Source organism: Musa acuminata, chromosome BXJ2-3 (assembly GCF_036884655.1).
Source record: "Musa acuminata AAA Group cultivar baxijiao chromosome BXJ2-3, Cavendish_Baxijiao_AAA, whole genome shotgun sequence".
In the NCBI taxonomy this organism is placed as follows: domain Eukaryota; kingdom Viridiplantae; phylum Streptophyta; class Magnoliopsida; order Zingiberales; family Musaceae; genus Musa; species Musa acuminata.
The window spans coordinates 6,987,945-7,011,794 of NC_088340.1; the positions used below are offsets into that span (position 1 = coordinate 6,987,945).

General features: G+C 36.1%; 1 protein-coding gene across 4 annotated transcripts; it reads right to left on the bottom strand.

Annotated features, from left to right (window-relative positions):
- Positions 1–15,538: 15,538 nt before the first annotated feature.
- Positions 15,539–19,218, bottom strand: LOC135607140 (probable mediator of RNA polymerase II transcription subunit 26b). Of its 4 annotated transcripts, none has more exons than XM_065098707.1 (10): positions 19,082–19,218; positions 18,142–18,696; positions 17,855–17,923; positions 17,646–17,728; positions 17,275–17,327; positions 17,077–17,198; positions 16,928–16,955; positions 16,481–16,818; positions 16,307–16,397; positions 15,539–16,208 (listed from the first exon to the last, which is right to left on the bottom strand). In XM_065098707.1, exons 2-10 carry the CDS (start codon positions 18,553–18,555, stop codon positions 16,087–16,089), a joined length of 1,320 nt encoding a protein of 439 aa, XP_064954779.1. In that variant the 5' UTR covers positions 18,556–18,696; positions 19,082–19,218; the 3' UTR covers positions 15,539–16,086. The 4 variants fall into 4 exon arrangements, with proteins under 4 accessions (XP_064954779.1, XP_064954778.1, XP_064954780.1 ...); XM_065098706.1 differs by having other exon boundaries at positions 18,770–19,212; XM_065098708.1 differs by having other exon boundaries at positions 17,077–17,192; positions 18,142–19,212.
- Positions 19,219–23,850: the final 4,632 nt, after the last annotated feature.

Below are 23,850 nucleotides of genomic sequence, written 5' to 3' on the forward strand. Positions count from 1 at the left end.
TTATATTGTCAAGGCTTTTGTGGATGTTTGTTTACCTATCTTTTTTTGGATCCAAAAGATGTGGTCAGAGATGGGTCTCAATGTTGGGGTTTGGATCCAAACCCTTTTGACTTTTATCTTGAAATGTCATTTGTCCTCTCAAATCAAAGGCATATACCTATATCTCTTTGCAACATCAATCATGATGCTATTGAACAACCATTGATCACATCCATTTCACATCAAATATTTAACCATCCAATTTTTGCATGCTATTGAACAACTTAGATCTGATTTTATCAAATTGGTTGGGATATTTACTTGTGAATAGATCTTGGAATATGAATCCGGTGGTCCTAATCATGATGTATGGATTTGGAAGTTTGATAAGAGGGACATTCATGGCTGATCCAACTATGCAGACTCTTGAGCTTGGGGATGGGTGGCAGGCAGGTGCTTTGCAACTTACACTGTTGTGTTAGATGCTTGAACAGTGCCCTATCTCCCAACCAAAATAGACTTGTTAATTTTGGATCATGGCTACTTCCAATTACCTTATTCGTTGCCATGCACAATATATTTTCTTTGAATATAACTTTTCCTAGTAATTATGTGAGGCCTCCTTGTAAAACAAGTTTAGATTTTTTTATCAATGGGTGGATGGGATGGCATGTGGTTTAATAAGGGAAATGATGCCTCCTTGTAATTTTTAGCTTCCTTTATGTGCTTTTATCACCAATGTTCTATGTATGATATTGAAAGCTAGAAATGGGGCTGTTCGTATTCCAAATTGTTATCCCTATTGCCAATTGTGTGCTATCATCTCATTGAACTTTTGGAATCCGACTTGATGATGCCGGTTTCAATGTTCTTCCCAGAATTAAATGTCTTCTTATCTTTTGTGCAGAACAGTCTTTTAAGTTCACATACATTAAATGAAACCGGTTGCAGGCATTAGGCATTGACTCCTCCACTTGAACTTTGACTTTCTTGCAGTGCACATCAACTTAGTTGACTTCACCAAATGGCTGCGAGTGAAGACTACGTTGAAAAACCCATTATTCAACGACACATATTTTAGCTAAGATGTTCATGTCACTAGGCAGCATCCACAAATAAATACAATCCAACTATCATTGAGCATACAAGTTATACTTAATTATTTAAGAATAAAAATATTTTTTTTAATATTTTCTAATAATTTTCTGTATTTATCTTAATATTTTCATCTTAGTAACATAAGTTTTTTATACATATTATTTTTTTAATTAAGTATTAAATAATTAAAAAATAATATACAAAAAGATTGTATTGCTCGGATAAAAATACTAAGATGGATATATAGAATTATCACAAAAGATAGGAAAAAAATATTTTTATTTATGAATAATCAAATATAACTTTGATAAATCATTTAAGATGATATGAATATATACCTAAAAGTATTTTAGAATATATGAAATAATTAATATTAATCTTTTAAAAGATTCATACATAATCGATTCTAAATATTTAGAATATATGATTTGATTATTTTTATTATTATTGTGGAAGAATACTAATGAGATTGGTGTGTCTGCAGTGAATTGGCTCCTGAGTTGTTCAGAGGCCATCAGAACTCTTTCCACAGGTTTCAATCGTCATGTAAAGTACAAACAGCAAACTAAAAGTCTCATCCAGCGGAAATCCTGCAGCCACCAACCCCCGAGCTTTAAGAGCTGATACCGACAACAAAGATGAAGACCGCAGCATAAGCCAACAAGAGTTGTCGTCAGAGACAACTCTTAGCCTGCCGTAGCCATCGCGTGGAATTGTTTTGCCCACTAAGGAGCGTAAAGACTTGGGAGTGAATGCGTCAGCTCTGCTGCATGCGAATCTACCGCTTTCGTTTTCCAGCCGCCTGTTTCAGGGATCTCGGATCACCGTCCGTTCTTCGCATCGTTAAATCTTAGTCGTCGAACGAATACAAGTCATGCTGCGTCAGGTGGACGGAGCTCGTTGATTACAGGAATTATAGTTACTTAAATAAATTATATAAAACTTTACTCGGATAATAATTAAGCTACTCGTATTCATATCAAAACGTGATTAGATCTATCAATGAAATTTTAGTTGCCATTAAGATATTCAATCAATTTTTTTTTATTTTTATCATTTTCTTGATAGCTACTTTGATTATTCTTAATGGTTTTTTTGCATTTATTTGGCCAAAAGCCATACAGTTGGAATTAAGAAAAGGAATAAAAACCCTAATAGACGCATATAGTTATATAATAATAATACTACTACTAATAATAAGCAGGAAGAAGTTTGATAGGGCATATTTTGATATCGCCCATGTGTACCTAGGCAAGCAGACACGATAATACAGACGTGGTACCTCAAGTACGATGTGGTGCACAACACACATGTGGTAGGCAGTCATTTAGCACCCCCTCCATACGAACGACGATATCATCATAGTACAGCCACCCCGAAAAGCTCAAGACGGCGCCGCACAGTGTCGATCCGTGCAGGTCGGTCGGCGCTCGTACAGTCAGCTGCCTGAGGAGCCGGCTGCAATAAATTGACCCCGTACCACCAAGTCGTCCTCGTAGGTATAAAAGCTAACCCTTCCTAATCAGGAAGGGGAGGCGCTTCGAACACTCAACTCTCTCTCATTCCATCAAAAGCTAATTTAAGTTTCAGAGGGGTCGAGTCGAGAAATCCCCCTCCCGACCCTGACCTATGTGCAAGAGCTCAACGACGAAGAAGCAGGCCACTTGTCAAGAGAGAAGACTATGCTCGGGGGACGAGGCTCGAACCCGACCTGACCCGATGCTCACCCTCACCACCCGAGCATCAGTGTGGCCGACCTTGTGCATCCGGGACCGGACCAAGCCATGCTGACACCTAAGCCACGACATAAAGGTTCACCATCATTTTGGCATTAGAAGGAGGGCCTAATATTGTAAGGATGCCCCCAACTGAGCAAACCGAGCACAACACTCCAAACCCTCGATGATCCTACCCGAGCGCCCTCGAGCCTGACACACTGTCATCTAATTCGACGAACTCTTTCAGGGCTCAGTTACACTCGGTCAATTGACGTCTTGATAAGGTCCAAAAGGAGTTTCACAAATCCAAGGAAGAGCTCAGCGAGGCTCCCCCAACAGGGTCCCCATTTGTGCAGGAGACTCAGGACAAGTCAACCTCGCAAAACTTCTGCCTCCCTGTGCTCAAGCCTTACCAAGGTAGCTTCGACCCAACAAAGTAAGTCGTTGCATTTCAGGCCCAGATGGCCCTATACGACACTTCGAATGCCCTGAAGTGCCCAAGTTGTGTAGCTCGACCAAATAGTGCCTCAATGGTGTACCTCGGTCAAACAGTGCACGAGTTGTGCACCTTGGCCAAATAGTGCCACAATGGTGCACCTCGGCCATATAGTGCCTCAATGTGCACATCGGCCAAATAGTGCGTCAATGGTGTATTTCGATCAAAAAGTGCCCGAATTATATACCTTGACCAAATAATGCCTCAATGGTGCACCTTGGCCAAACAATGCTCGAGTTATTCACCTCAGCCAAAGAGTGCCTCAATGGTGTACCTTGGTCAAACAGTGCCTGAGTTGTGCACCTTAGCCAAAGAGTGTCACAATGATGCACGGTCAAAAAATACTTGAGTTGTGCACCTTGACCAAATAGTACCCGAGTTATTGCACCTCGATCAAATAGTGGTGGATCTCGATGAAACAGTGGCTCATTGGTAAATGAAAAAGTAATAATCTCTGCTGCTGTTTTGGCAGTGTAAATGCCTCTCCTTTGGTCATCTTCTCTCCTAAAGATACCGAGTCTCAAGACAGGTGGATAGAAATTAAAACACATAAACTACTGTAGTTGACGGTCCATAACTATTGCTCTTTCCACCTGCCTCTTCTTCTCTTTGGTCACTGCATGCATCAACACTGCGCAATCACCCAACTCATGGCTTCACTAGACACCGACCCAGCAAGGTGTTTGATGTCTAGTGAAGCCATGAGTTGGGTGATTGCGCAGTGTCGATGCATGCAGTGACCAAACCAAAGAGAAGATGAGGCAGGTGGAAAGGGCAATAGCTATGGACCGTCAACTACGGTAGTTTCAATGTGCTTTAATTTCTATCCACCTGTCTTGAGACTCGGCATCTTTAGGAGAGAAGATGACCAAAGGAGAGGCATTTACACTGCCAAAACAGCAGCATAGATTATTACTTTTCATTTTTTTGTGTGCATGTATCCACAGCAAGAACCCAACCCTTCTATGATTCAGTCATCTAATCTATCAAAAAGTCAAATCTTTTAAGGTGTTGTTTAGTGTCTTGAACTCAGATTATCAGGAAAAATCCAACATTTTACTCTCTCTCTCTCTCTCCTATTTTGATAGGTGTGTCAAATTTTGCAAGGAAGGATGCAGTCCAAGACTTCCTTATTTTGACTTGATTATTCTTCAAGTTCCATTCATTATTTGCAATAAAATAGACAAATTTTGGTGCCTAAGTCAAGGTACAGAACTGAAGGTTGTGAATGATGGCACCTACCCAGTTCCACCACCACAACCAGTATCACCTACCTTTTAAGTCCATATACTCGATAATTATTTTGAAAAAGGAAGGATTGGCTGAACTTGAAATTTGTCTATTCAAATGAGTAAATGATTGTTTCTATTTGGTGGTTCATAGCAGCTATATTAAGTGATATTTCCCCTGCATTTGTTCTTTCTATATGGTTGTTCTTTATATTGCTTCATCTTCTTAAGCTGCCATTCCCTCACAATAAATAAATACTTCTTTCTTCTAGCAATTCATGTCTCATTTTATTATGTATTTAGTCCTTTTAACCTGGAGCAATCTAGTAGACTCAATCTCTTCTAGGGGTTGAAATGCAGAACTGATCATGTAGATAGATTCTGTCTGTCTTGCATTACTTCTTGCCTCTATTGAAGGTCCTTGATTGCCATTGTTCTCATGAATTTGGTATCTGTACATTGCAAGTAGATAGCACATATAAAAGGTAGCTCTATCATGTGTTGAATCATGGACTTGTTATATTTTGATTTGTAAATTCAGTTTCAGATTTATGAGATTTGCCTTTTTGTCTAGTGCCAGATCCAAAAGCATGACAAACTCAATGTTCTCCAGTAGTATTTCTTTGTTTAAAGAAGTGTTTTTTTGTCCCTACGTTTTTTGTGGTATATTCTCTTTCCCAGTCTTCTTGTTGTAGCAATAATGGACATACTTCTTTCCAAGAATTGAATTTATGATGCCTTCCTGTATTTGTAAGCCAAAAACTTTCTTGTTTTCTTTCCCACTTTCTTGGAAATCACAAGGCAAGTTACAAATTATCCTATTAGTATTATGATTTTTATACTTATAAAATTTATATTAGAATCTCTATATTTTTAAAAATAAAATAGATAATCTCATTTATTTTGATGTTGCTAGTTGCATTAACGGAAAATGCTAACATGTGAGTTCATTGGATCGACATGAAAGTGATAAGCAAAAAGATAATTTTAATATTTTTTTATTTCTAATAATTTTATCGATAAAAAAATAATTTTAATATCAAAAATATAAAAAAAAATTAAAATTATCTTTTTACCAATCATTTTTATATCAATTTAGTACGTGCTGTCGTGTTTTTTGTTCATCTAACTTATGATGTTAAGATAAATAAGATTATTTATTTTAGTTTTATAATTATAAAGATTTTAATATAAAATTTTTAATTATAATAATAATAGGATCCAGTAATAAATTAGCACAGTGAAATTGGAGGTCAGCCCAAGCGGCCCAGGGAGAACGAATTCAAAATACCATTTCTACCCCTACTCGAGAGCATCATAGCGAAACTATTGAGGGTTGAGCACGTTACTTTCCATTTAACCCCTTGCTGTTGTCGCTGCCGCCGCTTCTCTTTTTCGCCCCCTCCGCCCTTTCTTTTCCCTGCCCTACTAACGGCGTGCGATCTATGGGGACGCTGGGAAGGGCGAACTACTCCGTCGGATTCTGGATCCGGGAGACCGGCCAGGCCCTCGACCGCCTCGGCTGCTGCCTCCAGGGCAACTATTAATTCCCCTTGATCCCTTTCCGTTTTGATAATGCGAGCGCTTCTTGCGCGTGTACCGATCTGTCTATGAGTCTGAAATCGATTGGTTGGATCACTGCGGTTTTCCTCTCAGGAATCATTGCCTCGTGTATGGTTTAGGATTGTAATCGGAATGGGTGATAGAGGGTTTCTTAGCTTCTCTAGGATGACTTCTTGGTGATTTCTTGTTTTGACTTATCGTCAAGTTGTCTTTTTAACGCGTCCTATTAGCATGAAGCAATATATCACGATTAGTATTTGAACCTCTTTTGGTAAAATACTTCTGTGTGGGTGATGTTTCTCAATCTTAAGGAAAACAAATTAAACCAAGTTCAGATGTCATCGTGTGTTATTAGAACATATTTCCCACGGTTATACTTAGATTCGTTTGTTTCATATTGCAAACAAACCAAAGCATTGGGTGTCTGCAAATTGTAGATTCGTGTATTTTTTTCAGAACCTTCAATATGAAGCTTGGTTGACCTTGGATATCTTTCACTGATGCTTATCTAGGATGTTGATGTAACATTTTCAGTGACAAAGACAATGTTTGCCCCTGCATCAACTGGAATGCTCTATTGGATTCTATATGCAAAATTATGGGTCTTTGCGGAGTCATTTAGTAGTGTTATGGGAATCTTACCAGGTCTTGTATTAGAGAACTTGTAATGAGCTTTGAATATTTAGATTGAAAGATTTTTTATGTATGAACAGCGGGGATTTACCTATAAGTACCTGATATAGGTAATGGTACACTTTATGTCATCAAATCAAATTCGTTGTGTTGCCTGGGTAAATTATGTATTTTTCAGTTTTTATTATATTGGGGAAGGTCGCAACTGATCGGATGTTGCTTAACTCTCAAAACTTTTGGTATCATGTCTTCATCCTTTGGTAGGATGTGTCGTGTGAAATTGAGAATGTTTGCAATACATCTATCTAGGATGAATATTATACAAAGTACCTTAAGAAATAGGTTAAGTAGAAATTAATCAAACTGGACAATGTTGTATTTGGTCCTAACCTTCACTAGATTTGAGGAAAAACACTATGTTTGGATTAGAATGTACCGATTTATAGATTCTGTGAATGCCATGACCAGAGTCTCATGCAATTATTTTACTACTATTATATCACAACGAGCTTGAATTTTGTTGGTTGCCCATCAACTCACCTCATCATATTTGATCTTTAAGAATAAAAATGACAATATTTCAGAATAGAAGAATAAGAAGAGAGCATAGGTTAAAATATGTGCAAGATCTAGAGTGAAGCCTAGTTGGAAGAAATAATCAAGATTGCAAAATCTGAAATGATTTCCAAAGCCGTTAGTCTACTTAACGTCATTTAGATTGTAAACAAGAAATAAATTTCCATATAATTAATTAACTTTCTAATTGGGCCTTAGGAACATAAAACATAATGAGATTTGACAATGGTTCCTAAAAGAACTGTTAGATAGTTGATAGTTGCCATAAACTAGAAAAGGTTAACCTCAGTGATAACTTCATCTAGAATTATGACTATGCCCCTTAGTCTAGAATGCCGATCAAGCTGCATAGTTTACTTTCTGTTATTATATCGGATAAGCTTGTCCTTTTACTATCTGCATTTGTACATGCCTATGGAACAGCATAAATGTAATGCACGACTTCAGAGAAAAATCTACCCAGAAAGTTCTTCTATAAGTCTTATTCATATTTGTTGCACCCTGATGCCAACTTCTGCTTTTATCTAAGAATTGTGATTATTGAAACAAAAGAAAGGAAACCCATCCAATTATAATTGCAGTGGTAGCATACTCCTCTACAGCGTCAAACGTCCGATATTCTAGCTCAAATTATGAAGGTCCAGTATCATTCCTGTGTTAGACAACCACAGGTGTAGTATTATTCCATGCAATGGCATACCATGAGACACGTGCCAACTCGTGTCGTTTTACTTAAATAGCAATCTTGGTGCATATTATTTTTGATTAAATTTTGATTCACAGGTGCACATGGTACTCATACTGATAATTTTTGGAGTAATTGAATGTTATTACATTCCCATCACAGTTATTATGTGTCAAACGATATGATACAGATTGTCGATTTAGCAAATGATCTAGCTATTTGTTAATTATCCCAATGGCAACCTCATTTTGCAGTTGTACCATGTTCTAGGGTTAACCTAGATGCTTTAGCTCTTTTTTGTCTTTGATCTTGTTTGTGTTAGGGTTAACCGAGATGTTTATCCTCTAAGTTAGGGTTTAGATTGCAGAGCAAAAAAAAAAAGAAGAAATAAATGGAACACTTTTCAAAGCCAAAAGAATTTAGTTTTTTCCTTTCTTAGTTGTTATGTCTAGACTGGGTAACTGATCTAGCCGGTGTAGTTGGGTGATTAAGACAGCAATTAGTGCATATAAGCAGCTATCATTTTGTGTGGCAGCATGGATTTATGAAATTATGCCACCCACTTGAAATCATGAAATCTATTAAGCAAAAAATCCGTTAGAAATTAGATTTCAAGTAGTATCACTCCATGAGAAAGTAATTGTATTCTATGAATTCTTCTATTTTATGCTAAATATAACTTTTTTACTTTGTTTACATCTAGTCATATCAGCTTCTACTACTGACATAATAATTCAAATTAGACTGCCATTTCTGTCACAATAATTCAGCTTTCTTTAATTTTTATGCCACTATCACTGAGTATAATTTTGCAGTTTTCTTGGATTTGATACATATCATTCTAATGTTAATTGCACTGAGTGTGAGAAATAAATTCAATGTTTAAGTTATAGGCTTTCTAATTTGTATTTGCTGCTTTCTTCATATCATGATAGTGTCGAGGCATCATACGCTCATGAACATATTTGACAAGGTACCTAATGTTCATAAGGATGCTTTTTTGGCTCCAAGTGCATCTGTTATTGATGATGTCCAAGTGGGCCAAGGATCATCAATTTGGTACGGATGTGTTCTGCGAGGTATGTTTCTGTTGTACAAGTTAGTTTGATACTATGTATATAAGCTACTAGAGTATTGATCATCCTAAAGGCCTTGTTCTTCTCCATACAAAATTCAGTTGCTTAATGCATTATTTTCCAACTGAGAAAGATGAATTGGTACTGATGTACAATGGATAATATTGCACTCCTTATGTAATTCTTGACAAAACTAGATTTTTGGAGGATGGATTATTTTGCATGATAGATAGGAACTATATACATTTCCAGTAATTTCTTCTACGTCAATATTTTGCGAAAATCATTGTCAATCACTATATGGCTGTAAAGAGCCGAGATGATAGATTTTTCTTTTGAGAATTATGGTCACATGGTCCTTGTATTATGAGATGGACCCAATTTATCTGCGTTTGATTCGTCTTCTACCATTATCATTCGATCGTTTTCTTTTCCTTATTAGAACCTTGTGTATAATTGACTGTATGTGTTCTACATTATCTTTTTCAGTTAGATGCCTGAATGCTTACTCTCCTCTCCACCAGGAAATACTAAAACTTTACATTGATCATGCAGTAAATAAGTAGTCCCATATAAAATGGAAAACAAATAGGATAAGATTCAAGTTCTCTTGGTAATACAATCTAATATGGTTGATCTTGTCTATAATGATGTAGAAATGATAAAGACACTCTTTTAAGTCCATATACTCCATAATTATTTTGAAAAAGGAAGGATTGGCTGAACTTGAAATTTGTCTATTCAAATGAGTAAATGATTGTTTCTATTTGGTGGTCAATAGCAGCTATATTAAGTGATATTTCTCCTCATTTTGTTCTTTCTATATGGTTGTTCTTTTTATTGCTTCATCTTCTTAAGCTGTCATTCCCTCACAATAAATAAATACTCCTTTCTTCTAGCAATTCATGTCTTATTTTATTATGTATTTAGACCTTTTAACCTGGAGCAATCTAGTAGACTCAATTTGTTCTAGGGGATGAAATGCAGAACTGATCATGTAGATAGATTCTGTCTGTCTTGCATTACTTCTTGCCTCTATTGAAGGTCCTTGATTGCCATTGTTCTCATGAATTTGGTATCTGTACATTGTAAGTAGATAGCACATATAAAAGGCTAGCTCTATCATGTGTTGAATCATGGACTTGTTATATTTTTGATTTGTAAATTCAGTTTCAGATTTATGAGATTTGCCTTTTAGTCTAGTGCCAGATCCAAAAGCATGACAAACTCAATTGTGAGATATAAACATCCATCATGGACTATGTTTCGTATGCCATCCCAAGAATTTCAGGTCGGTCTCATCTCTGGGATCGGCCATGCACTTTTGCCCTGTTTTTTTGTTTTTTCTTGGAATCTGAAATTGGTTCCGGATGATGTGAACAAGAGACGATGGTTTTGATGACTCTTGTAGAGCACTTGGCATACTTCAGAAACCTGTCTGAAAATAGTGGTGCTTGGGAGTAATAAGTTATTCAATTGTGAGATATAAACATCCATCATGGAGAAGCTGATGTCTTCTTGTTGGTTGTCCTTTGTTTTGTGCCATCGGTAGTCATTGAATTCGGATGCTCATCTCTTCTATTAGCCAGTTTTTGTTGTGTTATCATTCTTTTAGGTGTTATGTCCATTTGGGAGCTGAGCTCTTAATGATATTTTCTAGCTCTATGCTTCATCACTGATCAATCAACCAAAATCAGTGTGATTTCGCAAACATGTGCAACTATTCCATCGATTCGATCCATAGGAAAAGGATTGATTAAAAAATTTAATGCGCTAGCATGTTTTCTGAAATAACTTTTAGCCAATTAGCCAATTTAAGAGATACTTCTCTCTCTAAAATTCAATCGAAGATTTTTGAGCCTTGAAAACCTTGAACCCAATTGTGGTCTCTCTAACTCAAGTTATTACTCTCTTTTGTCTTTACCATAATGCTAATGCTCTCCTTCGATATAATAATACCAAATAATAATAATTCTAAAATTAGGTAGATAAGTAAAGATGATGGAAATATTGTATTTTTAATAGCCATGCCATCTAAAAAACTTGATTAACCACATCAAAGCCAATATTAACTTCCTTTATGATCATCATTATATTGTCAAGGCTTTTGTGGATGTTTGTTTACCTATCTATTTTTGGATCCAAAAGATGTGGTCAGAGATGGGTATCAATGTTGGGGTTTGGATCCAAACCCTTTTGACTTTTATCTCCAAATAATAATAATTCTAAAATTAGGTAGATAAGTAAAGATGATGGAAATATTGTATTTTTAATAGCCATGCCATCTAAAAAACTTGATTAACCACATCAAAGCCAATATTAACTTCCTTTATGATCATGATTATATTGTCAAGGCTTTTGTGGATGTTTGTTTACCTATCTTTTTTTGGATCCAAAAGATGTGGTCAGAGATGGGTATCAATGTTGGGGTTTGGATCCAAACCCTTTTGACTTTTATCTCCAAATAATAATAATTCTAAAATTAGGTAGATAAGTAAAGATGATGGAAATATTGTATTTTTAATAGCCATGCCATCTAAAAAACTTGATTAACCACATCAAAGCCAATATTAACTTCCTTTATGATCATGATTATATTGTCAAGGCTTTTGTGGATGTTTGTTTACCTATCTTTTTTTGGATCCAAAAGATGTGGTCAGAGATGGGTATCAATGTTGGGGTTTGGATCCAAACCCTTTTGACTTTTATCTCCAAATAATAATAATTCTAAAATTAGGTAGATAAGTAAAGATGATGGAAATATTGTATTTTTAATAGCCATGCCATCTAAAAAACTTGATTAACCACATCAAAGCCAATATTAACTTCCTTTATGATCATGATTATATTGTCAAGGCTTTTGTGGATGTTTGTTTACCTATCTTTTTTTGGATCCAAAAGATGTGGTCAGAGATGGGTATCAATGTTGGGGTTTGGATCCAAACCCTTTTGACTTTTATCTCCAAATAATAATAATTCTAAAATTAGGTAGATAAGTAAAGATGATGGAAATATTGTATTTTTAATAGCCATGCCATCTAAAAAACTTGATTAACCACATCAAAGCCAATATTAACTTCCTTTATGATCATGATTATATTGTCAAGGCTTTTGTGGATGTTTGTTTACCTATCTTTTTTTGGATCCAAAAGATGTGGTCAGAGATGGGTATCAATGTTGGGGTTTGGATCCAAACCCTTTTGACTTTTATCTCCAAATAATAATAATTCTAAAATTAGGTAGATAAGTAAAGATGATGGAAATATTGTATTTTTAATAGCCATGCCATCTAAAAAACTTGATTAACCACATCAAAGCCAATATTAACTTCCTTTATGATCATGATTATATTGTCAAGGCTTTTGTGGATGTTTGTTTACCTATCTTTTTTTGGATCCAAAAGATGTGGTCAGAGATGGGTCTCAATGTTGGGGTTTAGATCCAAACCCTTTTGACTTTTATCTTGAAATGCCATTTGTCCTCTCAAATCAAAGGCATATACCTATATCTCTTTGCAACATCAATCATGATGCTATTGAACAACCATTGATCACATCCATTTCACATCAAATATTTAACCATCCAATTTTTGCATGCTATTGAACAACTTAGATCTGATTTTATCAAATTGGTTGGGATATTTACTTGTGAATAGATCTTGGAATATGAATCCGGTGGTCCTAATCATGATGTATGGATTTGGAAGTTTGATAAGAGGGACATTCATGGCTGATCCAACTATGCAGACTCTTGAGCTTGGGGATGGGTGGCAGGCAGGTGCTTTGCAACTTACACTGTTGTGTTAGATGCTTGAACAGTGCCCTATCTCCCAACCAAAATAGACTTGTTAATTTTGGATCATGGCTACTTCCAATTACCTTATTTGTTGCCATGCACAATATATTTTCTTTGAATATAACTTTTCCTAGTAATTATGTGAGGCCTCCTTGTAAAACAAGTTTAGATTTTTTTATCAATGGGTGGATGGGATGGCATGTGGTTTAATAAGGGAAATGATGCCTCCTTGTAATTTTTAGCTTCCTTTATGTGCTTTTATCACCAATGTTCTATGTATGATATTGAAAGCTAGAAATGGGGCTGTTCGTATTCCAAATTGTTATCCCTATTGCCAACTGTGTGCTATCATCTCATTGAACTTTTGGAATCCGACTTGATGATGCCGGTTTCAATGTTCTTCCCAGAATTAAATGCCAATCCAGCGTCTCATCGTTCCAAAACTAATTTATTTCAGTCTTCTTATCTTTTGTGCAGAACAGTCTTTTAAGTTCACATACATTAAATGAAACCGGTTGCAGGCATTAGGCATTGACTCCTCCACTTGAACTTTGACTTTCGTGCAGTGCAAATCAACTTAGTTTGACTTCACCAAATGGCTGCGAGTGAAGACTACATTGAAAAACCCAGACTGAACGACACATGTTTTAGCAAAGTTGTTCATGTCACTAAACAGCATCCACAAATTAATACAATCCAATGAAGAATGAGAATAAATATCATTTCGGTAGGTCCCATAAGCATACAAGCTATACTTAATTATTTATGAATAAAAAATATTTTTTTTCTAATAATTTCCTGTATTTATCTTAATATTTTCGTCTTAACAACATAAATTTTTTGTACATATTATTTTTTAATTGAATAATAAATAATTAAAAAATAATATACAAAGAGCTTATGTTGGTGAGATAAAAATGCTAAGATGGATATTTGGAATTACGACAAAAGATAAAAAAAAATATTTTTATTTATGAATAATCAAATATAATTTTGATAAATCATTTAAGATGGTACGAATATACACCTAAAAGTATTTATAATATATGAAATAATTAATATTAATCATACAAACAGAAGTAAAGAAAGCTTTAAAAATTATTAATACAAATCATAAATAAAGATATAAATATTTTAAACTTAATTTAACATATAATCTTTTAAAAGATTCATACATAATCGATTCTAAATATTTAGAATATATGATTTGATTATTTTTATTATTATTGTAGAAGAATACTAATGAGATTGGTGTGTCAGCAGTGAATTGGCTCCTGAGTTGTTCAGAGGCCATCAGAACACTGTCCACAGTTTTCAATCGTCATGTAAAGGACAAACAGCAAACTAAAAGGCTCATCCAGCGGAAAACCTGCAGCCACCAACCCCCGAGCTTTAAGAGCTGATGCCGACAACAAAGATGAAGACCGCAGCTTAAGCCAACACGAGATGTCGTCATAGACAACTCTTCGCCGACCATAGCCATTGCGTGGAATTGTTTTGCCCACTAAGGAGCGTAAAGACTTGGGAGTGAATGAGTCAGCTCTGATGCATGCGAATCTCCCGCTTTGGTTTCCAGCCGCCTGTTTCAGGGATCTCGGATCACCGTCCGTTCTTCGCATCGTTAAATCTTAGTCGTCGAACGAATACAAGTCATGCTGCGTCAGGTGGACGGAGCTCGTTGATTACAGGAATTATAGTTACTTAAATAAATTATATAAAACGTTACTCGGATAATAATTAAGCTACTCGTATTCATATCAAAACGTGATTAGATCTATCAATGAAATTTTAGTTGCCATTAAGATAGATATCCAATCAATTTTTTTTTATTTTTATCAATTTCTTGATAGCTACTTTGACTATTCTTAATGGTTTTTTTGCATTTATTTGGCCAAAAGGCATAGAGTTGGAATTAAGAAAAGGAATAAAAACCCTAATAGACGAATATAAATATATAATAATAATAATAATAATATGCAGGAAGAAGTCTATATTCTTTGACCACACCTTGTTGGGATGGTGTTTAGTGAAGCCATGAGTTGGGTGATTGCGCAGTGCTGATGCATGCAGTGACCGAAGAGAAGAAGAGGCAGGTAGAAAGAGCAATAGTTATGGACCGTCAACTACGGTAGTTTCAATGTGCTTTAATTTCTATCCACCTTTCTTGAGACTCGGTATCTTTAGGAGAGAAGATGACCAAAGGAGAGGCATTTACACTGCCAAAACAGCAGCAGAGATTATTAGTTTTCTTTTTTTATTTTTGTGTGCATGTATCCACAGCAAGAACCCAACCCTTACTATGATTCAGTCATCTAATCTATCAAAAAGTCAAATCTTTTAAGGTGTTGTTTAGTGTCTTGAATTCAGATTATCAGGAAAATTCCAACATTTTACTCTCTCTCTCTCTCCTATTTTGATAGGTGTGTCAAATTTTGCGAGGAATGATGCAGTCCAAGACTTCCTTATTTGACTTGATTGTTCTTCGAGTTCCATTCATTATTTGCAATAAAATAGACAAATTTTGGTGCCTAAGTCAAGGTACAGAACTGAAGGTTGTGAATGATGGCACCTACCCAGTTCCACCACCACAACCAGTATCACCAACCTTTTCTTACTGGTGAATGATTGAATTGAGATTGAATGAATCAGGCAGCTTTCAGAAAACACCAGCCAACAAACACCACAGAATCTGGAATATGATCATTGGTATAATAATTGTCATTTTGTAAAGCAAGCGCTGCTTTTACATCATTCAGGCAACAGGACTGATCATAAAATGGAAAATGATCAAAGATTTGTTAAAGACATGTATACACTGTTATCTAATAACAACCAATGAATTGTGACCAGGTCAGTATGCAATCCAGCGTCCCAAATGTTTTCTCAATTCTGGAACTCTTTTGAGTCCTCGGGGTTTCTATATCTATTGTAAGACCCCCAGCATCTTTTGCAGTATATAATCATGGTTTCTAAGTCATCATTTAGGGAAAAATCCCCAAAACAAAAAGAAGTTTGTACAGCCTTCATGTCCGAGCTCAGCTGGTGGAGACAGTTTCAACAGCAAGCGGGGAATGACTACCTGAGTACCTTTCGCTCTAAAAAAACTGACAGGGCTTTTGAGCGAAAGGTACGCAGGTAGTCATTCCCCGCTTAAGTACAAGCCACAGATGTTCCAACGTGGAGAAAAAGGGTCGGCTCAGAGCTGTAAGTTGGCAATCCACTTGGAGAATTAACATGACTAGTGCCGACCACTTGCCCAACTCCTACTCTGGTTTCTGGATTTCAGAATTGGATGCCTATTGTGTGCCTGTTTTGGTAGATCATGCAGCTCCATTACTTGTATCGTTCGCTGCTTTTTTGCTGCCATAGATGAATGTGAAGCACACATCAAATAAGCTATTAATTTTAATTGTAGAAAGTCGATAAAAGCACAATAGATGTTTTGGATTGAAACATACTATTTTCCGCTAGCTGGTAACCTTCATGAAGCTTCCTCTTTGCCACTTCTAGCTTAGCTTGTATTAAGGCTTCCTCTGAGTTCCTTGTTTTCTGTATAGAGTGCAAAGAATTCGATGGATAAGCTCCTCCAAACCAACTTTATCCAAAGTTTTTTAGCGATCGGATAGACTTACATCTAGTGAAACCACCGATGGCTTCCTCTGAACTCCAGCATTGTCTTGATGCTGTTTAGTTTTCATCTCGCTGTGAGCTTTCTGATTGGAGGCTAGTTTTAGTTGTCTGCCAGGCCCAGACATCACAGGCTTGCTTTGCTTGTTTACAATAATTTCATGCTTTGCTTCTCTAACCAAGTGCTCCTGTGGCTTTGCTGGTTTAATGACTAATTCTTGCCTCCTTGCCTCCCCCTTCTCTTTTGGAATGACAGGCTGTTGTTTCCTCTCTGGTTCATCAGTTTCTTTAAGCATCCTTCCATTTTTCCACTGCTTCTCAAACTCCCCATTAGTTCTGAAATCTGAATAATATTTTCCAGTAGATGGATGATGTCAGTGCATAGTGGAAATTGAACAAGAAGAAAATGCATCAGCAAAACTCATAACCAGACAGAAAGCACAATTACTCACTTCCATCATCATCCATTCCATCGAAGAACTTCATATCCGAACAGTCAAGGCACATAAAATAAAACCAGTCAGTTGGTTTCAGAACTAGAAGATTATGCTTCAATGAGAAAGGACCGACAATATATCATCCAGAATTTTATATGCCATACCTCTGAGAGCTGGATGGAAGTAGTTTGAGTGGCAAAAAGAGCTCCCTCATCCAAAGGAGGGGATGGGAGCCCTTCCTCGTCTTCAATAGGAGGATTTTCATTGTCAGGAGAGTTATCTGTAACTGATGCGTTCATAAACACTTATGAGATCTCATAAATGACAAAGCCATGACAATATGGAAGGAAAAGACTGTCTACCTGCAATGGCAGCTGTAGCTCTCACCCATTCTTCAACCAAAACCTTCCAACCACTGTCGCATAAAAAGAAATTGAAGCAGGGTTAAACAAGCGTCTAACCAGCCATTACATAATTTATATACTTCATTAAGCTGTAAGAAAAGCCAAGTGAAAGGCACTAATTGCAAGAATGTTTCAGCAGTCTAATGCATATCCCCTCAATGCTCCAAAAGCTGATATGAAATCCACACATGAACATGACATCATAAATCCTTCATCTTTTAAAAAACCACGCTCGACATGCCGGACTCTACTAAAATTAACATTGTAAATATTTCATGAGCTATTTTTATCAGTCTCTGAAAAAATTTGTTACAGTAAAAGAAACTTACTCAATGAGAGTCCGAACAAGGTGGCGAATTTGCTTAGAGTTGTGCTTCCGTAGACCGTTAACAGCTTTTCCAATCTCAGTTGCCTATGATCCAAATGAAACAGAAATTTGATATACAGCAAGTCAGACATTGCTTTCCTGGTAACCAAACTATTGCATCTTTAGGGGAACAGGCAACAACTAAACTGTAAAATAGATTCTATTCCTCACCTTCAGTAGTTCGACAGAAAGTTCCATCAACTGCAGCCTCCTTAGTGACTCAAACAGTGTGCTCTCAGACTGCAAATCAGCAAAGCAACTCTAAATACAATCGGCACAACTTCTTCAAGTTTCAAGTTAAGATCAAAGTGATATCATTCAACCTAAATTATACAACAAAAAGAATTCTAACACCATAATGATTCTGCAAATTCAGCTATAGAATGAGCCAAAAACCGTAGGTGTAACCAGAAAGACATCAAATAAGTTGAATTTATGAGAGGAGCAATGACACAAACCTCATCATGATGGTTGGCAAAGATCTCCTTTATCCTCAGAACCTCCCCAACGATTTGGCCCTCCTCTTCCATCTCCTCTGTGAGCGCCTCGGCTTCATCGAAGCTGTAGTTGCTCACAATCCGGTTCAGGTCCTCGGGCCCAACGTTGTTGCTATCCACTTTGCTCTCCTTCTCTCCGTCCCTCTTGACGCTGGCGTTCCCCTCCTCCCCCTCAGCGACACGGTCGCACCCGAAGCACCTTGGCAGCAGCACGGTGAACAGATTCTCCACCATCCGATCCCTCCTACTCCTGAATTCTTCGGGGTAGTCCGACGCCGCGACGAGGACGGCATGCTCTATCACTTCGAAGATGTCGGAATTAGCACTGCGGAAGAACTTTCTCCAGTAATCAAGCGACCCGGACGAGTCAGCCATGGCAGCGAGAGACAGCTCCGGCGACAAAAGCACGCAGGCAGGACTAGGACCGAAGCGATCGCAAACAAAACCCACTTCTTCTGGACCGGTTCTCGACCAGGGGGCGGCGCCAAGACCGATTCTTAGCCGCGTATTCCTAGCCTGCGATCGGAAAAACTCAAATGGGCATCAATGCTTCCACTGACTGGTGCGGTTTCGATCTAGCTGTTCTTACGTTTTCAAGAGAACCCAAAATCCAGCAAAAAGATCGGATTTCTCAACAGAAAAACCACCCAAAGCACCAATCAACCAGGCCCCAAAGAATTTTCCCTTTTTCTCACAGAAAACGCGATAAAAACATCGATCAAACCCCCTATTTCTTCCTCTCTTCACCCACACAAACGCCTCCTTCACGGCTTCCAGAACATCCAGAAGAACTTATTTTTCTTCCATCCCAACAACGAAACAATACCCTCCTGTTACAGGGAAAGATTGGGCACCAAGAACCAACAAAAGAATAATCAAGAAATCACTCGAGAAACGAAACCTTTTCCGCAATCTGCGTTCTCACTGCCGATTGCTGTTACAATATGTTTTCGTCCTCTCCTTTCGATTCCTCAAAGACACAGAGAGGAAGAGAGAGAGGGGAGCGGGGTGGGGGGAAGAGGGGAGGGAAGATGAATACCAGCAGCGAAGCGACGCAAGGAAACAGAACTACGGCGGACCGAATCCAACAGCCCAATCCTTCGTCTGCCTCCCCGTTCCTAAAATAAACTTCGAATGACCTCAAAAATCCGATCTTTAATATACGTATATATTTATATATATATATGTATATATACACACAAGGGAATTAATATAAGCAGTTAATAAAATTCATAATTACATAAATAGTAAGAAAGGGAAGGAGCGACTCATCGTTGACTCCAGCGAATGGACGGTTGAGATGGGCTCTCGCTGTTCGTGATCCTTGATCTGGTGAACATGTGAGTCGTCCGATCCACTCCTTCCAGAGTGGGCCCCAACGATCCCCTCCATACTCCAAATCCGAGTAGGCAAAAGTATTCTTGTAATACACCAAATTCCGTTACATTCTTCTATCGAATCACGAGAATGGACGGCTCTGATGGGCGGCCGTCTTGAGGTGCGAACGTTGATATTGATGTCACGTATTAGCTTTCTCTATTGTGAGTGTTTCACCCACTGAGCCCCTCATCATTTGATATGATCCAATAAAAACACACTCAAATTAGTCTTAGAAGGTTAATTAAGGAAATAAGATAGATAAACTTAACACCATGGTTTCCAATGGCAGCTGTGGAGGATTTGGCTTCCAAGTTTTTGTTGGTCATTGTGGTAAACAAAGAGTACTAGTCAAAACTCAATCTGAAAATTTAGGGTTTAGAGAAAAGGTGATTGAGTCAAATTGGAGTTTTCATTTTACATAAAATAATACATTAGCTATATTAAATCCATATATTATTTATCAAAGAAACCTCTTAATTGGATGAGAATTGTTGCCCAATTTGTCATTAGAGCACAAAGTGTAAATGAAATTATTTATTTATTCACCTTAAACAATGACCACAGAAAAGTTGACTATTGGTTGTGAGTAGCTCATTTATATTCATGCATAAAAAATGATGGAGATGGAGATGATCACTAGCTGGGAAGGGAAGTGAGGTTCTCATAATGATGTGGTGGGATTAGATGGCAACATTTGAATAGTGTCTTGTTGAGTCCCACATTACACATTACCAACCCTATTTTTCTAGTGATGGGAATGTGAAGTTTCATATCTTCCTACTTGACCTTTGTGCATCATTTTCTTTTATTTGAACAAAGCTGAGCCACTCACTACTGGTGGAAGTAATCTCTTGCCAAGAATTAATTGCCCCTAAATTGATGGTGCAATCATTTGAGGAAGGCACTGATTGTGGTGTAAGAGGACTCACTGAATGCTTTTGCTATAGCTTTAAATTTGTCACTGTTATTTATAATAGTTAGCATAATATATGAAACATGTTTGTCATGATTTCAATTAATTGATTTATCACATAATATGAATCAAATTATAATTTAGATAGGAGTCAACTTTGATTTGCAAATTTTATATATTTTTTTATATAAAGACTAGTTAGATGGGTCTTTTTGTTAGGAGGAATTTATGATTTGAATAGTACTAAATCACTGTAACCATATAATTAATTCAATATAAAATTTTGAGTTAACAAAAAAAAAATCCAAGCAAAATTTGTGAACCAATTAACAAAAAATCTTCTTCTTGAAATATATATGAAAATTAATCATGGAGATATAAAATAATTATATCTCAAGACATAGAGCTATAATTCTCCAAGATCGAGTTATGTTCTTGGATAGATGGTGAGGCATTAATCCATGATTTGTGAGAAGTTAAAGCATCGTGATGGTTTTAAAGGATAATATTATCCCATTATATGATTTTATTGGGGAAAATAAAAGATGAATTGGTTGTCTTCACACCAAAAATATGTGATGTCTTTTCGAGATATATTCACCACATTATATGTATACATAATTCTACGATTTTATGCCTCAAACTCATCACTATCAAACATGAGATATGTGAACGCACTTATTGAATATTCTTTAGACAAAACTCATCACTATCAAACATGAGATGCACGTAAAACATGAGTTTCTGAACTCCTGCAAGCTTAGATTTCTGTTGTTGACTTTTATAATTCAACAATTCCATCGCCTTAATTTTGATTTTCTTTTTCCTTTGAAGTTTATGTAAAAAATCATCTATTTTGATTTTTGAACTTTTACAAGTTTAGAGTTCTTGCTGGCTTTTATGATTCAACAATTTCACCGCCTTAATCTTAATTTTCTTTTCCTTGAAGTTTATATAAAAATAATCAATTACATATATATATATATATATATATATATATATATATAACTGTAGTTTGATAGTTGTAATCATAAATATCTTATTCTTATTATATTCGCATAGGCTATATTTTTAATTATATATATTACTTTTAAAAATAAATAAAATCAACTTTCCACAATAATTATAAAAGACTTGAGAGTGAATTTCCTCGATTTATTTTATGTCCATTGTCAACTCCAACATAGTTTATCAATCAATTAGCCACCTAATTTGAAGTACATGAACCAAAAAAAAATACTTTATTAAGTACCATAAATAAATAAATAAATAAATATTATATTCAAAATACATAAAATGATTATTTATGTTCAGGACATCCATCAAAATCTTGGACTTTAATCACACTCATCTTTGACAACTGCTCCTACAATGTTATATTAATCCCTCTAAAATGACAGCAGCCTCACAGTATAAAATAATTCGTTGCGATGGATTAAGAGTTAATTAAAGGAAGAGCATGTTATATTAGTAGAAATGATAACGATGATCCTTTGCGACGTTAGGGCTCGATGTCTATTATTTTTATGATATACCAGAGATAATAATAAAAAATTAAAATGTTTAACATGATATTTAATTTTTATTGTGCAGTTTTGAAGTATATTATGTTAATCATATAATGTAAGAGATGCATATCTTTTTTGTAAAAACTAAAAATATTACCATTATTCCCAACCACAAAGTCTATTCAAATTGGGACATCATTTTACAATGTGAACTTTGGATCGGCGTCATATTTTGATGCATTGGAACGGAAACGGGGTGACGACATGGATCGATATTTTATTGATGAGTTCGTAGGAGGATGAATAAAAAGCATTTCCATCTGTTGTCATCCACCATGGAAGGAGGGTCAGATTCAGATAAGCAGCAGCTCATTCTCTTCCTCCAACTCAAAACCGAGTATCCAACTTTCCTCGCACTCCACAAACGAAGCATTTGAAAGATTAGGGTGATGATAGACACCAACAGAGAACAGGTCGATACAAGATGGAGACGGAGACTCCCCACCCACCCTCCCCCCCCCCCTCTTTACAACAGAGGACCACCAACCTTTAATCCCATCTTCCATGCCTGCAAAATGAAGAAGAAGAAGAAGAAGAAGAAGAAGAAGAAGAAGAAGAAGAAGAAACGAAGAAGAAAAAGAAAGCTACACGTATGTCAAATTTCTTGCCATGCAGTAATAGAAACAATGCAAATATAGAGACACGTAATCCCATGACAACTAATGTTATGTGCTATAAATGATTCATACAACTAATATATAACAAAGAGCTAATGGTTTATCATTATTATTGAGTTTTGACTCAATTTACCTCAATTATGATGTTTTTCAAATAGGTTTACATTGTTTTGTTTTGAGAGAGGTAAATCTAGGTTTCAAACACACTATTGAAGATAAAAAAATTGACCGAAGTTATAAGTTTTTAGTTCTCGTACTCCTTAACAAACGATAAAATATTAAAAATGTGCTGCACATGTTAGAAAAAAAAAATCAATAAATTTACCCAACTTTTGTTCTCACCATTGTAGCAAAAGGATGGGATGCTTCTCATAATCGTAAATAATTGTCGCTAATGTCTCATCTTGTAATGGTTGACTAAGCGTTTGGTGGGAATATATGCTGAAACGTGTGGAGCAAGTCAACCACAATGCCAGGTAATAAATTCGAAGTTAAATTGATGGTTGACTAAAGATTAACAAACGAAATGAAAAGCGTGTGCAGTGGTCAACGTCAACGATGAAGCTTATTATCTTCGTACAGTCCAACTGCTAATGGGGTGGGTTCATGTACGTAGTTGACCACATTAAATGTTTAATGTACTTATTTTGTGGAGTCAACAGGCCATTTCATGCGGTTCTTTTTTTCTGTTTAATGCAAGATTAGGTTAGACTGAAATAATGATTAGAGATCCTCAAATGTTAATTACCCATTACCAAATCTAGTGCTGCCGTAGAATACAAAAGTAATACTTGTGTGGAATTATTCTTACATGTAAATTTCTTTCTCTTTCTTTGTTTTTGATTTGATTTCATGCCATAGGATAATAGCAACATAAATAAAGTGATGGGATGAAACGATAATTTTATATACGACTAAATATAAATAGATCGTAATACATAGTTGAATTAAATAAAATTTATAATCGAATAGGATAATAAGATTTACGTAAAAAATTTATTCAAGCGTAAAAACTACATAATAGGTAAAAAAAAATTACTAAAAAATAATGAATATACAAATCTCAGAATCTCTTACTCAAAACTCAAACAACAATCACAAGAGAATAATTGAGATATTGATTACAATAAAAATTTATTATAAATCTGATCTAAGATGAAAATACTGTCTGAATGATTGAGAACAATATTAT

Coding starts and splice junctions, on each gene's coding strand:
- LOC135607140 (XM_065098707.1), bottom strand. CDS start 18,555: ATGGCTGACTCGTCCGGGTCGCTTGATTACTGGAGAAAGTTCTTCCGC. Junction 17,729..17,854: donor TTTCTGTCGAACTACTGAAG/GTGAGGAATAGA, acceptor TTTGGATCATAG/GCAACTGAGATTGGAAAAGC. Junction 16,209..16,306: donor TTACCAGCTAGCGGAAAATA/GTATGTTTCAAT, acceptor CATCTATGGCAG/CAAAAAAGCAGCGAACGATA.